The 16507-nt window shown below is 44.0% G+C and overlaps 1 protein-coding gene across 1 annotated transcript in view; it reads right to left on the reverse strand.

Moving 5' to 3' along the window:
* HDGFL3 (HDGF like 3) overlaps nucleotides 1–16094 on the reverse strand; it is a 38161-nt gene extending 22067 nt beyond the window's left edge. The window contains exon 1 of the mRNA XM_069025333.1: nucleotides 15981–16094. Within this exon, the coding sequence (XP_068881434.1) occupies nucleotides 15981–16064 (84 nt within the window). The 5' untranslated portion in view covers nucleotides 16065–16094. The remainder of the gene's footprint in view (nucleotides 1–15980) is intronic.
* Nucleotides 16095–16507: the final 413 nt, after the last annotated feature.

Genomic DNA, 16507 nt, shown 5'->3' on the forward strand with positions numbered 1-16507 from the left:
ATCTCTGCATCTCCTTCAGTCTCACTTTTATGAATGGGGACTATGGGACTGTTCTCCTTATAAAGCACTTGAGGTCCACGGCTAAAATGAGAGGAATTCCTAGTAACACATACTTGCAGCTCTTGTCAGAGCTGGACTTCAGGTTACCAAACTGTAATCCTGCCAAGGAGCACACCCCAAAGTCAGGCTGCTGCAGAGATGCTCTGTTTTCTCCAAATGAAGTGCTTCCCTGCTACTGGGAATGAAGCAGTGGTGCTACCACTAGGATTCTTTTTTTCCCAGTCTGTTCCCTAAGGAAAGAAAAGGATTTGATCACGCTATTTTCAGTCTGACTCTTACCTGCAATAACTCAGGGACACACCAGACAATTTTGCCAACCAGACAAAAGGAGAAAGGCCAGAGAGATATTAAGTTTCCCCATGTTTTGTGATAAATAGGCTGTCCAACAGAAGATGGGCAGACAAGTAGTCCATATGCTGAGAGACAGCTGGCAATGCAGGCTGAATCAAAACATCAGACATTAGGAAATCCACACAAAAGCAAGCCATAGAAAAATAAACTTCTTAAGTTTCATGGCTCACAAAATTACTTTTTATTTGTGTATGGGTAGGGAGAGCTTGTTTATTTTAAACAAATATTGCCAGCTGTGAGGCATTTAGCATTTACTTTTCCTCCCTTTAAGCACAGTGAAGGCTTGGTTCTCCTTTATCTGAATTGTTCCTCAGATACCAAAATATTGTTTGCAGTGTACATCCACCAAAGCAAATCAGAGTGAGCCCACTAACACCAAATGAAAGCAGTTTCTGATGACAAAATTTGGTTACCCTACTTTACCATCTTACCACAAATATTTTTGTCTTGAAATATACAAGTGTGCAAGAAATGCTCATACAAAAGTGTTTAGAAGACATACAGCAAATAAAAATTAATTAACCAGTCAAGACATCAATAAGTGAGAAATTTTAGGGACTGGACATTCACAAACATTGTATTTCTGTTCTCCCACTCACTTCTTAAAAGCCAAAGGGACATGGAAAGTCATACAGTCTTCCTCCCCAAAGTGTTCAGATAAACCCTGCCACCTTCTGTATCTCATCTGCTCGAAGCAGTGCATGGGTGATACAAGAACTCTTTAGACCGAGGAATATCTTTTTGCCTTCCAATATTTACACTAGAATGTTACTATTTAATTGATTGGTTTTAAGGAAGAATGTTATATTCATGAGGTAGGATTTTTTTTGCCAGTTAACTTGATCAAAACACTTCCAATTAGATGCAGCCCGCCTAGAGTGTTGACATTTGGTCAAATACAACTGAATTTATACTTTAAGCTCATTTGTTCCACCCAAAGCTCCATATTCCACTGTCCAATCTTTTATTAAAAGAAGTGTTGCTAGTCCTTACACTCCCATCAGCATACTTAAAGCCAAAAGGTAAGCAAATTTCCAGAAGACTGCGTTCTCCTAGACTTGGCTGGCTTAATTTACCATTTCTTTTCCAGTATCATTTTCTACCCCAAAAAGTCAGTTGAAAAAAATGGTATTTATGCAATATTCCCAGGCTGAAGAATACAGAGCATCCCTGTGCAGTATTTGGTCCAGCTTCCCAAAAAATACACAAAACCCTGACACTACAAAACTTGTGGCTAAGATTGCTTTGGGTAAGGAAATGTGATTGATGGAGAACATAACCAACCCTCCAGTTTGTCACAGGTGGACACACACATACCAGAGACAAAGAAAGGAACAATCTGCTTCACTTACTGCAGCCCCCAGCTCATGCTAGGGAGGATTCAAGCTTGAGACTCTGGAGATTCCACTGTTACCTGGGCTTTTGGGTACAGAAAACCCTCCTGCTTGTCTCCTCTGTGACCTGTTTTCTTACCATCAGTTGCAGCTAAGGGATATAACATCAGGGGCCTGAAACACTCCTTGCCACTGAACAAGTGCCTGCATACAAAAAATGCTTACTGTTACTTGGGAAAAGAACACAAAATCTTCGTCCCTTGAAAACACAGAGCACTTTTAGTATCCTGCAGCCCTCTGAGGTTCAGGTGCAGCAGCAGAGACGAGACTATGAGTGTCCTACCAGTCCTCTAGAGGGAATGGAGACACAGCCAAGCATGTGTTTGTCTTCATTATGCTGCTCTCTGTGGACCCACAGAACATAAAGACTCATGGTCTTAATGTGCTCACACCAGAACATCTATTTGCAGGATTTAAGCAACTCCTTCAAACATCAAGTTCTGTTTCTCGGGATCCTGAGCCAAAGCACCCTGTTACCTACCCAGCCCTGTGCAGGCACGGGCAGCCTGCACCAGCCACACAAACGCATCTTCTGCAGGCACCGGCGCTGGTGCAGCTGACTCCAGAGCCCGGTGCTGGCTGCAGCAGCACAGCCACGCTCACAGCACCCAGCCTCTGCACTTATGGTGCTCACGGGGAGGTGGTGGCCTGGGAGAGGCCTCAGTCTGTATTGTGGGGCTATGGCAAAGTCTAATCACCGAGCATCACTGGCACACAGGCCAACTGCTTTGTTGTGATGCAAGCAACACGTGAAAAACAACGGCACGTACGCAATCTGGGGGGAAGGAGAAGCAATGAAATCTAATTGTGAAGGCAATGGAGTGATTTGCAATCATTTGGCAAAGGCAGGTTTTTCTGTTTCCTCTGCTGCCAAACTGCAAACACATACCTGCAGAAGGGCTCAGGGTCTCTGAAAGCCCCTGGTCACTCCAAACCTAACAACGGCCTGTAAAGAACTGTTTCCATTACTCCCCCAGCCCCAGCCACCATCTACGGCACAAACCAACCCATTAAACCCCCAGACTATTTTGCTAAGATGGAACTTCTGCCTATGTGAACTGCATTGGTAAAACCATGGAATGAAGAGATTCATGGAGTCACAGTGTTCTTTGTGCAGCACTTGGGCCCAGCTTTGGCATTTTTACTGGGTTTGCTTTCAATCTCTGCTTGGATTTTCAGGAGCTGCCATTAGGGTGTCAAATGCCTCCTTTGCAAAGTCCCTCAGTCTAGGTTGAACTCTTAGGAATTTTAATCCGCCTGCCTAAAGAGACTCAGGAACAAGTTTTTCCAAGCCAAGTCATACCCCTCCCCACCTGCCCATTTTTCTGCTTCCAAAACCTCAGGATGAGAATTTTCATTTAGTTTTGACTCTAAAGTTGCTGAAATTTACTTAGATAGTCCCTAACAGAATAACAACTTTATTTATTAAAATGAATGTTTTCCTCAAACCCCATCCCCCAATCTCAAGCAGCAGCTTACAGAAATGAAACTATATTAAAATATACAAAGCACTCCATTATGTACTGTAGACCTATGAACTTAATTCCTAATTACTAAACCATGTTAGAAAAAAATAACTCAAATGAAATAATGAAAACATGAAAGATAAAAAGATGTATTTTTAGAAATATAAGTGGAATTAATGTCAGAGACAAGATGAATACATCAATATGGTAGTGACCAGATTTGCTAGGGTGGCAGCCCACCATTATAAAGAATATATTTTACATCAAACCCACTAAATACGAGTTTTAAGCACGTGAGTACTCTCTTTTAATTCACATGAATTAATCATGGACTTGAAGTTGCCTATATGTTTATACATGTGTAGGATGAAGAGTTACTTTTTAATATCCGTTGTTTCTATCCAGTATGTTAAGCTGAATAGATGTATGAGGTTTGTGTAAGTATTTTGTGTTACTCTCAAAGAACCTCTCAGAATATGGTGTTGCCATGAACACAAGTTACCTACAAAACCCAGTAACTCAGCAGCAGTCACGTCACGAAGTTTACTCCAGAATCTGCTTTCTTCCTCTGATTTTCTCTAACTTTCCATCTCTATACCTCATGGCCATCACTGTTTCTCATTTCTATCCCAGACTTGGAGAGGTAACCAGAAAGATAATTTTAAGGATACAGGTTGTCAAGGGACAAATTACATGTGTGGAACTGTGCCACATACATTAATATTCAATTTTTAAAACACTCTTTACCTATGAATCAGAGATGGCATCTGTACTAAGCATGCTTTAAAACTGGTTACTATTTTGTTTTAAAAAGCCACTCTGAAGAAACAGCATATTATTCTAACACATATTGTACAAATAAACGGGAAAAGGCAATTACAAATGGAAGAGGACTTGGTTAGTGATACACATATCTGGAACTAGGAAGGACATTAGGGAACACTGCACGTACAAATTTATACTGGGATCCAGAGTGTTTATACAGACCTCATACAAATCAACAAAATCCAACCAAAAGCCTTTCTGGCAGTATTGAAACTTTTAATTCTGCCACTTTCTAATGCAATGGTGATGACACATGATGTGTCCAAACCATGCTCCACAACCACAGAATTTTAGCTCACGCTGCTTTTACCTGTCACGATCCCCAAATCAGCCTCACATGCAGCACTCAGGATGGCATCATTTTCAATAAATCTGTCTTGGTTCCAACCCTGACACCCCGTCATTATACCAGGTCACTGCCTAGCTGACATTTGACAAACAAGCAAACTAACACCATAATCTAGCAGCAAATGTTTCAGAAAAAGTATAAGCTTCTCATTAAAAAATTGTTCCCCTTGTTCCCACATCTGCTAAAGAAGCTGGCATTTCTTCTGAACATATTGCCACTAAAATCTTTATTATTATGGCCTTCTAGAAAGTTAACAGCTAGAGGCTTGATCCTGCAAGCACAGCTGGGCATACAGTTTGGCAGCATAAACAAAGCCATTGTCTTTGTATGATCAGATCCCATCCAGCACAATAAAATGGCAATTATATACACAGGTGAATCCATTCATTTGTGAGGCAGGAAATGGCATAAAGCATCTTCTAAAAGATAAAGAGCGAACATTCACAGCATTTTAATGCTGAAGAGCCCCATCTGACAAATGTGTCTTCTCTAATCTGTTCTCATCTTTTAACAAGGAGTTCTTGTCATTTTACCAGAAGTACCAATTCAAAAAATCTGTTCACAAAACTGACCCACTACCTTACAAACGTTAAAAAGCTCCAGAGCCACACAAATAAATGCAAAGAACACAAAATATTAACAGATAGAACAAACTTACTACTTTGCAGACATTAAAATTCTAACCGTGAGGCTTAATAGCTTTATGCTACCTTCTTCTACAAGCTGTGATAGAAAAACTCACTGTGACAAAGGAAAATAAAATTTGCACATGAGGAAGATATTGAAAAAGAACTTCTGATAAAAAGCAGCAAAAGGGGTACCTGAAAATGTGCACATATGCAAGTCACCTGACCCAGACACCATACGAAAAGAATTATCTTTTGAGTTTGCTGCACCACTAACATCTTTCAAAAGTCCTGGTATCTGGAGAGGCACTGCAGTGAGGAATGTAAGATTTTATTTTTTTCTTTTTTAAGATGAACGTCTGCCTTCTCCCTTAGGCTGTGGCCCTACTTTATGTTTCTGCAGGCACGGCAGCACACATGTAAGCAGTTTTATTGAAATCAAGGACTCTTTATGCAGTCAAACTCATTCTCTGCCTTTGGGACACGGTCTTTAGAGAGCAAACTACTGGGATAGGTATCATCTTCCTTCTGCTATTCCGTAACACCCAGGACAGCCAAGCAGTGGATCTGTGCAGGGCAAGTAACACATGGAATTCCCAAGCCCTTTCCTACTGGGGGATAGTGAAATACAGCAGTAATAGTATGCTGCTAAGAACACAGGAACCGCAGTTCTGCAAACATTTCCACATGCGATTAATCCTGAGTGAACGCTACTTAATTGGATTCCAGATAATAGTGTCTGAAGAAATCCTTACAGAAATACAAATTTACACTGGCTCGGATGGAAACTATGACATCTGGGCTGAAAACCAACTTGCAGCTAATTAGTTTAAGAAAAAGATGACAGAAACATGCCACTACAGTAGGACACAGTGCCTGGCATGAGATGCTTTGCTTAGGTGTGTTTCTTGCCAGGATTTGCCTCCCTTAGCATCTTTTTCCATGTTCTGGAAGAGGCATTTGGGACAGCAAGGGGGGAACCTTTGCAGATATTCAAAGACAGTCTCATGCTCGTAGGTGTGTATGCAGAAATGTGCAGTCAGTTCCCTAAACCCAGTGATTGTAAACCCAGTGACAACTGACTCACAGTCCTGGGTCTGGAGAAGTATGAGCTGCACGTAAACTGAAATTCAGTCTGTAAAAGGACAAACCTAACACAGCTGGGAAAAAGGATTGGCAACGTAAGAGAGAGAAAGCTGGAAGCAGCAATACTACAGGAAGCCAGTAGTGGACCACAAGTTACATTTGAATAACCAGTGTGCTGCAAAGGTCACAGCACTCTGCAGCAATCCCATACACAAACACACGTCCTGCCAGCGTGGGCAGAGAGCCCCACAGGGTGCAACTGCACCTGGGAGAATGACCCAGGCCTCGTGCAGGACACGGCTGGACAGACTGGGAACATGTTAAATGAAGCTAAGGAAAAATACACAGATATTTAGGGCAATGCACACACCAAAAGCAATCCGTGGGGCTGGTGGGATTGATCTATATACAGACACAATTCTGTCCCAAGGAAAGAAGGAGGCCATACATGGACAGCTTTGCTTTTGCTATGGGGTGAAAAACACAGCCCTCCATGCCTGCTGGCTTTGGAGCCTCCCTCAGCCATCCTGCCTGGGTGGTCTCTGCACAAGCAGTAGGAAAGAGAATGGCAAAACTCAAGAGAAGGAAGGATACAAATCTCCTTTTGAGGTACAGTGCTCCACTTTCTAGCATCACCTCATGCTGCTTTGTCAGGACAGGCAACCCAGGGCACATGTGAGTCCAAACACTGCTCCATGGGTGCCTCCCTCCCTTGCTCCCACCCCACAGCTGCTGCAAGGGAAGACACAGTGCCATAGAAAAGGTGAGCTGTAAGTGCCCTACATCCAAACTTTTCCCAGAGGATTAAGCAGAAGAGGAGCTACAGGAACTGCCTCCTAGTTACCAAACAACAGGTTAGAGGCTAGGGTAAGTCAGGAATGGAGACCTGGATTCTTGTTTTCTTCATGTACAGGAGATTCTGGATGAGGAAGATACACCGTCCTCCAAGAATTGAAAGAAGGGGTTGACAGTAACCCTTTATGGAGGTGACAATGCTGTAAAAGACAAAATTTGTGAAGCCAAAAAAAAAAACTTGCAGAAAAGAGCTGCTTGATTCCAATGATTTTGTATGCAAAACACATCAGCATATCAAGGAACTAACAGCAACTCCAGAATTGTTCTTTGCAGCTATAGCTTTTGCTCCTCTCCTTGCACTTTCCTGCTTCTCCCACCTGGATTGCATCTCCAGACTGATGCTACACATCCCTGTAAGGTCACTCCCTGTGTTATTATTAAGTTTCAATATGTACTTATATTTAGTACATTTAGTAATCCAGTCTGATATGGGATTGATTCCCAGAAATGGTTTGCATTATTGTGCAATTATATCTTGAGCTCTCCCAAACTTAAAGTTTCTTCTGCTCATTGCCTTTGGTGTAGTTTTACTCTCTGTATTTTAAGTGGCTTCATAGGTAGGTGCCTTCCAAGCCCAAGGAGGACAAAGTTCCTGACTTTAAAGGCTGACACACTGTTTCCTAGTTGACATCAGTGACACCACAGTGATACCTGTAAGGTCCCTACAGCCTGGAATTTTTTCCTTCCTCTCTGGCCCTACTTACTCTGCTGCATGTAGGGTGTTTTGTTAACTGATCATCTTAAAGAAATTCTTTGGTGTGTGATATTCCTTGCCCTGTTTTTCCTCGTTTGTTATATGATGTCTTCTATTCAAGCAGCCAAACCAGAGCTGGCAAACAGTCTCTCTCTAGGTTTTTTACACATTGCTGCAAGGCAAAATAAACAGTTGTTTCCAGTTTGCATTGTCGGGGCTACAGATGTATGCTAATTAACCTTTCAATCTGCTGATGGAAAGCTGAAAGAGATTTAAATATACTTTTCTAAGGCAGAGACCAAAGTCTATGGACACCTGTCCTTTCTAATGTTGGGCTCTGTGTGGCCCAGAGCAGAGCACGTCATCTCCTCCCTTTATGTTGACTCTGAAGGCATTTTCAGATTTCAGCAGAGCTTTACAAAAGGCCAGGAGGCAGAGATAAAATTCTTCTGAAATTCAAGGACATTATGTGTCTTTTTGGAAAAGCACTGATGCCAAGGATAATATTTGGGTTGACCTGAGACCACTTGAAGGATGGGGAACTTCAGGATGGGGCAATAGGAACTAGTTCATAACATGGGAAGTTCATTGTTTTGTTAACATGCTGCAGTATTTACTCAAATTTTGTACCTTCCTTTTGTTTTCTAGAACCAAAAAGCCCCAAACAAACAAACAAAATCCCAAACCCAGGTCTCATATACCCTTCAGGTAAAAGTATTATTAAGCCTGTCATGTCAAACAGTCTGAGTAGAAGAAAGGAAAACTGGAAATGAATCTGCAGTTTATATCCAATTTCAGTATCAGGTTTAGAACTGGCTGCCACACAACTGAATGAAACAATCTCAGATGTGCAAAGCCAGTACTGCAGAGACCTTCCCAAGAGGAGGAAGCAAGGATCTGTTTCCTTCTTTAAGTTCTAAAAGCTTTACCTCATGATACTGTCTTGTTTGCCAAATATTTCTTGGAATCTTTCAAATAATGGTTCATTCTCGTTGCTCCTATAGTGCTTCAGCCAAACTGCTGGCTGTTGATGCTGCCTCTGCTGGCATCCTGAGCCAGCTGATGTCCTGCCCATGTGCTACACCTGTGTTTGAAGCATCTAATCTTTTCCACGTGTACCTGTGCACAGGACAGGTGGGTCTGGACACACAGGGACACATCCATGGGAGGCAGGGATCAGAGATGGATGGCACAGGAGCAGCCTTGAAAAGTACTAAGGTACCTAAGGAAACAGCAAAGTACTGATGTTCTAACTCCTAACACCTTTAAAAAGCCATCTCCACAACCTCTTCCTGCTTGCTCCACAGACTACTTCCCAGTGTTTGTTGCTATATTTATCACTCAAATTACAGTATTACTGAGAGGCCTCAGGCAGGCTCATTCTCCTTATGCCTCTCAAGTACACAGTGGAAAGGTTTTTACTGCTCAGACACCACCACTGCAAACAGTTAAAATGTCCAACCTCTCCCCATTGTTCTCACTTCTTCAGCATTATCAGGAAGTCCTTTCATCTATCCTCAAATGACAATTGTATATACTTACTGTCAGCAATCACTTGCTTACAAGATTTTTATTACCCTAAATGCAGGAAGACCTGTTAATGTGTTATTATGACAGGAAAATCAGGAAATGAAGAGTTAAGCCTGAAAACTCTGTCTTCGTTTTGCTGTCTGCAAAAAGTTCATTCCAGTTGGGGCTCCTAAAAGGTTCTTTAGCCAATTAAAAAAAAGAGATCTGTCAATTAATGAGGGGAAACTAATATTTCTCCTATCTTTTTGTAGTAGCGACATACAGATTTCACTGAAAGGGGCACTATTCCTTCACCCAAAACATATATCCAATGAATTCCATGAGATCAGTCGATGAAAATTATTCAGTGGCTTCAAAGTAACAAGAAAAAGTATCTAACAAAAAGTCTGTAAAGTATGGGTGTGAAAAACTTTAGTTGCTTATTGCCTCAAAGGTTCTGAGACAACGATCTTATTCTGCATTAGCTTCATTTGGACTTAAAATTGTGACACTGCAGGAGAAAATGTATTCATCTATTGTGATCTACACAAAAAGTTCAGACTTGCACATTTGGTGCTAATTATTTAAACTAATTAAAGAGGAAAAAAAAACAATAGAGAGATTTAAAGAACTGAATTTTAAAGATGTTTCCCCATATACTCCTACCATGCTAACAACAAACATGGAACATCTTGGCCCCAAAATTATTTGTTTGCCAAACAAGAGCAAGGTTTTACTATAAGCTGTGGTTCGACTTCATGTATAAAAACGATGGCATTTTCTGCTACAATCTTCAGATGAAATCTTTTAAATTAAAAAACTGATCCGTTTTAAAGTTAAAACTGATTGCAGGAGGACAGAGAAAGACCACTAGCTACTTAAGCTCCCTACTTTCCAAATATTAGGAGAATTTATGCTCTACTCCTTGTTATTTTTGTTTTAGGAAGTGAAGGAATCAGTACTCAATGAACTGATTAACTCACTGAAAATGCATTCACCCCTACTCTAGGATATGACCAGGTATCTGCAAATAAGTTTAAATACTGTCTAAGCAACATGTGTGAATGTGGTGCAGAAGAATTAGAAAGTAAAAACAATTCCACAAAGGACTTGTTGCCTTAAATGTGCTCTATTCTGATGCACCACAGCAGAACTCATGGAAGTGCTGCCTGAAGAAGCCACGACCTCACCATCAGTTCCTAGGGTAAGCCAGACCTTTGCAGTGATCAGCAAATCACGTCTCATCTCAGAAAGGAACAAACAGAGACCTGCCAGGAAAAACTGCTTGCAGATCTCCAGGGACTGATGTATGAGCGAGGTACATAATTAAAGAGGGAGAGAGACTGAAGAAGCTCTGAGTTGGTAAAGGAGAAGTCACAGGGGACTCATATTTAGTAACATGGCAAAAGTGAGGTCATAAACCAGAGCAACCAAAAGGAGGAAGGGAGAAAAGCACATGGTGAAGGACTGGACAGGTCCCAAATGGCCAAGGAGAAAAGCTCAAAAGACTGCAGACCAAGTTTTGGCAGAAAAACACAGAGAAAGATCTGTTGTCTATTTCGATGGACCCTTTGAAGTTTTCTGGATCTAATCTGATTTTTGTCTGTCATTCTTTGCCAAAAAAGATAAACCCTGCCAGGGAAAAACCCACCTTCCCTTATTCTTATATTAATACAAAAACAAATGGTCTGTTTTAAATATCAAACACTTAAAATGCAGAACCTTTCTTCTATGATGTGTTGGAGAGCTCAATATTTGCAAGCTGTCACACTGGCCATTACCACAGACTAAAGCTGTTTCTGTACCTTGTACTTTATCAGATGATGTCAGAACATAGGCTTTGGTCCTACACCCACAGCTGCACCACAACCAACCCACTGGCTCCATCCATACTTCACTGAACTGGATGACAGAGGCTTATTTACTAAAATATCTGCATAGGGGTGTCCAAAATACATTTTCAAAATTTTTTTACTGATACTGAAAGTCTTCTGTCACTCTTGTAGTAGTCATCTCTTTTAATAGTGTCTAACACTATATTACATTATGATACCACAGGGTTGTGAGCCTTTCTAGGCTGTCATCTCACACAGTCTTTAGGCACAAGCTTACCTTCAAACCCTTCTCCTGAATTATTTTAGTTCATACTTTCAGGTGCCTTACTTTCATGCCTTGTTGGAGGAGGGACACAGTCAACAATACTGCAAATGTACACTGGGCTAAAAACTACCATCACTACACTATGATGCTCAGCCTGTCACTGACACTAGTTCCCATTAAGGTGACAGCATTTACTATGCATTACTCTAAGCAATATACTGAAAATTTCACATCCATTTGCAACTCTAATACATTGAAGTGCCCCAAATCCCATCCTGCCATTGCTATTGGCAGGTGGTTTTTAACAGTGGCAGTCACAGGAGGATTGTTGGCTAAGCAGCAAATGTGGAGTTAAAGTGGGAGTTAATTCAGAGTAGCAATAAAGGAACTGGACAAGACAAACAGGAGCCCAGGAAATAGGAACTTTGCCCTGACAAGATAGTAAATGCACCCTCATAATGGTGTGACACCAACACTTTAAAGGCTGTGCTCTCCTCCCAACACAGTGTGTTCTAAACAGCTTTAAACATCCATGTGTTTTACACTAAGATACATTGTCTTACCTTCTTGGGTCTCTTGTATTATACCAAATAAATTTTACCATCCCTACACAAACTCCTGGTGCTTATCCAGATAGAGTTCTTGTCTCCCCACCTGCACAATCCTAGACTTCTGTTCAATAATGGCATCAGCCATTTATTTGGGCATGTTCTTATTTCTTTGAGGTCATTCCAGACTTTTTCTCTGCTCTCTACAGTTGCATTAACAGCTCCCTTCCTATTTTTAAATCAGCAGCTAATTTCAGCAACTAAGTGCCTATTGTTTCTTCAGGGTCACTCATAAAACAACACCATTATCGATCTTTCTGAATCTACCACTAGTTTTTCTCTTTTATCTCATCTGAGTGACTATTCAAGGGACAATTTCTCAATAAACCAGGACATTTATCCTAGATAAACTAGGGTGTCTGAAGAAAGAGATTTTTCTGCCTACATGTGCTAATACAGCTCCTATCACAGTAGTATCAAAGAAACTCATAAACGTTAGTGATTTTGTCTCCACAACACCTTTTTAAAGGAAAAAGTGTTGTTAACTGTCTTTTACAAACTAGGCAGTAAGACACAGGGGGATTTAGTGCTTCAAGGGCAAAGACCACTCATGAAATATACAATGAATTAAATTCTTATTTTCTACCTTTTAACCACAATGGCATCTTCCCTCTATTTTTGCATACTCTCTGGATACACAATTGTTATTTGTTGGATTACAGCAACTGATGACCTGGCCAGCTGGTATTTATTCTGCATTTTTGATGAGCATCTGAAGACAACAGACATCACAGACAAACATGAAAACCACGTTAAACCAAACTGTATTTCCTTTACCATTATTATTAAACTTCAATTCAATTCCAAACCTATTTGTTGTCCTCCAGTCAAGCCAAAGGAAATTTTGGCTTTGCACAAGAAAATGTAATACCAAAACTCAAAGCAGCCCTTTCAGGTAATAAGACCTAAGTGACCTCTTTCAGCCATCAGGTATCTGACCATTATTGCTTTGGCCAAGTGTGGCAAATTCCGTCCTTCTCAAATGAATTCTAGACCAATCCACAAAGAAACATTAAATGCAGTTTGACTGGTAGAGCACTCCATCCATTATAAGACACAATTTTCCAATGGTGCCCTGGCGTATCATCACTGTTTAGCCACTTTCTGCACATTTTTTCTCTCTTTACTCACAGGGATGGAAGTCAGGTTTGTCAGGCTTGTTCTTGCTGATCTCTGGATCAACATAGCTCCAAAGAGAGAGGGTGGAAAGCTAATGTAGGAATTGAGAGGGCTGCCTGTGCTGGGTTTGTCTGTGGTGCTGTGCCACGTGGAGCTGGCTGAGCCCACAAGCACCGTCCCTCTGAGAGACAGGAGTCACTGAGCTGGGGGCACGCCTGCACTCCTGCTGCTGGAGCCTCTGGGACCTGAGGTACCTCCTCTGCATGACACTGCCCACGTGCACAAAAATACACGGCTGATTCTGAGCCAGGTCAGTTACGTCTGTGTGCTCCATTAAAGGGCAGGCAGATCACTTCTGTCCTGCTCTAACACTTCGCAGGTTTATTAAACACAGTTTAAGAAGTTTGTCCCTAGACAGGAAATTCATGCCAAAGGTCTCACTGATGCCAAACACCACTTGGTAGGGGCAATAACACTGCCATTTAAATGTATTGTTACTCGTATTATTAAGCTACTATATTAGCATGAAATATATAAGTTTTTATGAGAATACAAAGATCAAACATGCTAATTGCATAATGAATAGAGAAGTAGCTAGCAACCACTCAAGGATCTGGAAACAAGTGAATCCCCTGGATAAAGGGCATTCAGTTAATCAGAAGTATCTGAGTTGCATTCTCAACTCAAATATTTCTTTTCCCCTTATTTGTATGCAATGACGTTTTCTGGGAAGCAAAATAAAGACTAATGTCCTCACTAGGTTTTTCCTTAACTGAGAAAGTGCACATCAGGAAAACTTGGCAAAGAAGATGAAGAAAAGTCCTGGCAAAGATGGCATGAACTGTAATTTTAACAAGGTTCAGGTAGACATCAGCCTGATCTACCATGAAGTTGTATGTATTGGCACCACAAGTTACAGGAGCACATTCTGCGTCTCTAGACACTCTGCTGAACTAACACCCAGTACTAATGCTCCCCTCTCCTGACAGCTCTCTTCCTACCTGATGGTAGTCTCTGGGCTCTCTACAGGTTCTGCCTCTACTTGCTAAGTCATGTTAAAGCTAGACACTGCTTTGTCTTCACTTGAACTTCACATCCGGTTAGTCTGCACAAAGGAAGTGAGTTATGTGAACAGCATACCTATTTTTTCCTAGTCAGGATGCACTTTGTTGGGTATTATTGCCATTCAGGTACCTACTTAGTAACCCAGTCAAAAGCTTTGACCAGCTGCATAGCATATAATGATTTTTTGAAAGGAAAGAAAATGCCATTAAACCAAAAGGCCCTGTTCTGCTTCTGAGTAAACAAATGGGAGTTTTACAAAGGCTCAAAAAGGAATGGGATTAACATGCTTCAACGTGGTAATGGTCTCAACTGTTCACATTAAAATTTTCACAGTAAATTAAACCATGACAGAGGTAGGAAAGAAGTCAATTTTCAGTGGCTCGTGCTGTTTTGCTGACATAAACTGCCATTTTTTAGGTAGTATATCCACCAACCTGTATAATGATAGAATTATAAAACCACAACCCGTTGTTGATTATGTTCGGCCTTTTGCATGCTAATTTTAGCCTGCTCTGCCAAAATAATTGCATGCACCACCTCATTACCAGGCTTCTGGATATTTAGAACCCTGTCACTATTCTTTTTTCACCAACCTTTGCTTCAGCCTGCTGTGTTGGCCTTCCCTCCTTGTACAGTGTCTGCTGTTCAACAACACTTCTGCTTCCCAGTTCTGCCCAGGACACCCTTCCAGCACTTATATCCATCCTTTTCCTGGGCTGTCTTGACAAGGGTAATGCTAAATGTCAGTTCATCTCTACCCTGCTCATCTGTGTTTCCCTGCAAGTTGCATACAACTCTTCACTATCTTCATGCTCCTTACAGTCTATAAAGAACAGCAACTTCCCTTGACTAGCGAATGATGGCATGAAGCACTCCCCAATCATCCCAGCAAGGCCGGGGAAGACAAGTAAATACAGACTCACTGTTTGATGCCTGCCAAGAGTTCCCACAACACGTGTTACTTAGTGAGTTTACACAACAGTGACCAAAGAGTAGAGAAGGGACAGGCCATGTAAGTGTGCCAGTACCAGACCCCCCAGGGAAAGCTCTGCCCTGCGTTATTGTAGCAGCACCAGAAATGGATGTTCAAGTACAATCGGCGTTTATCTGACCGCCAAATGACCACGATGCCTTTGCACCTCAGTTGTATCATGGCAGTGTAAAACAAAAAATGACAAAGGCCTGTGAAAGAAAGTCAACCCAGGAAAGGGCAAGGTGCGGCGGGAGGTGTGGGAGACCCAAAAAGCTTGGGTGCAGCGGCGTGTCCCCAGGGCTGGGGAGCTGCCACAGAGCCAGACCCCGCGCCTCGCCCCCTCCAGACCTGTCCCTGCCCCGGGCCGTGCCCCTTCCCCGAAGGTCCCCGGGCCCGGCCCGCAGCGCTGTCCCGGCCGGTCCCTGGGCCGCGCTGGCCCGGAGGCGGCGGCCGCCCTGCCCTGCCCTGCCCTGCCCTGCCCCGGGCCGCGGGGGGCGGCGGGGGCCCCCGAGTCTCCCGGGGGAGCCGGGGGCCGGGGCGAGGGAGGGCGCATAATAAACAGCATCGTTGTCATGCAGGCAGGGCTGCCGGCTCCCCAAGCCTCCTCCCCGCGATAACAACCCAGGTACAGCCCGCGCTCGCCCCCCTCCCTCCCCCTTCCTCCTCCTCCTCCTCCTCCACCTCCTCCTCCTCCTCCTCCCGGGGGGCCGGGGAGAAATCTACAGATCAAAGAAAAGATGCACAATAATAGCGGGGTGGGCGCGCACCGCGGCCCCCCGTCCGGCGGGGCCGGAGCCGGGGCCTCCGGCGGCTCCTGGCCGCGGCCCGGCCGCTGCCCGCCCGGCCGCGGGGCGAGGGGGGCGGCGGCGCGGGGCCGGGCGCCCCCGCCTCGGTACTCACCCGGGCCGGCCAGTGCGGGTACCCCTTCATTTTGGCGAACACCAGGTCTCCAGCCTTGTATTCTCGGGGCCGCGGACGAGCCATCGGGAGCCGCCGCGGGAGCCGCCGTGTGTCCCCCCGCCCTCCCGCACCCCCCGCCCCGCGCACGCCGCCCCGGGGGCAGCCGGGCGAGCCCGCGCGGGGTGCGATGCGCCCAGGCACGGGGCGCAGCCGGGAGCGGGGCCGGGCCGCGGGCGATCCCCGATCTCTCCGGCGGCGGCGGCGGCGGCGGCGGCGGCGGCAGGAGGAGATGGGGTGTGTGTGTGTGTGTGAGTGTGTGTGCGTGTGTCTGTGTGTGAGTGTGTACGCGGGGGAGGGGGAGGCCTTGGACACAACCCCAGCAGCCCCCGGTACCAGGGAGCGGGCTGGCCGGGCGGGGGCGGCCGGGGAGCCCTCGCCCCGCGGCGGCGGCGGGCGCGGCGCTGCCCGCGGCCCCCCCGTGCGCGCTGGGCTACGCCGCCCGCGCCGCCCGCTCCATCCCCGCCGCA

The sequence above is a fragment of the Aphelocoma coerulescens genome, chromosome 10 (genome assembly GCF_041296385.1).
Source record: "Aphelocoma coerulescens isolate FSJ_1873_10779 chromosome 10, UR_Acoe_1.0, whole genome shotgun sequence".
NCBI lineage: Eukaryota > Metazoa > Chordata > Aves > Passeriformes > Corvidae > Aphelocoma > Aphelocoma coerulescens.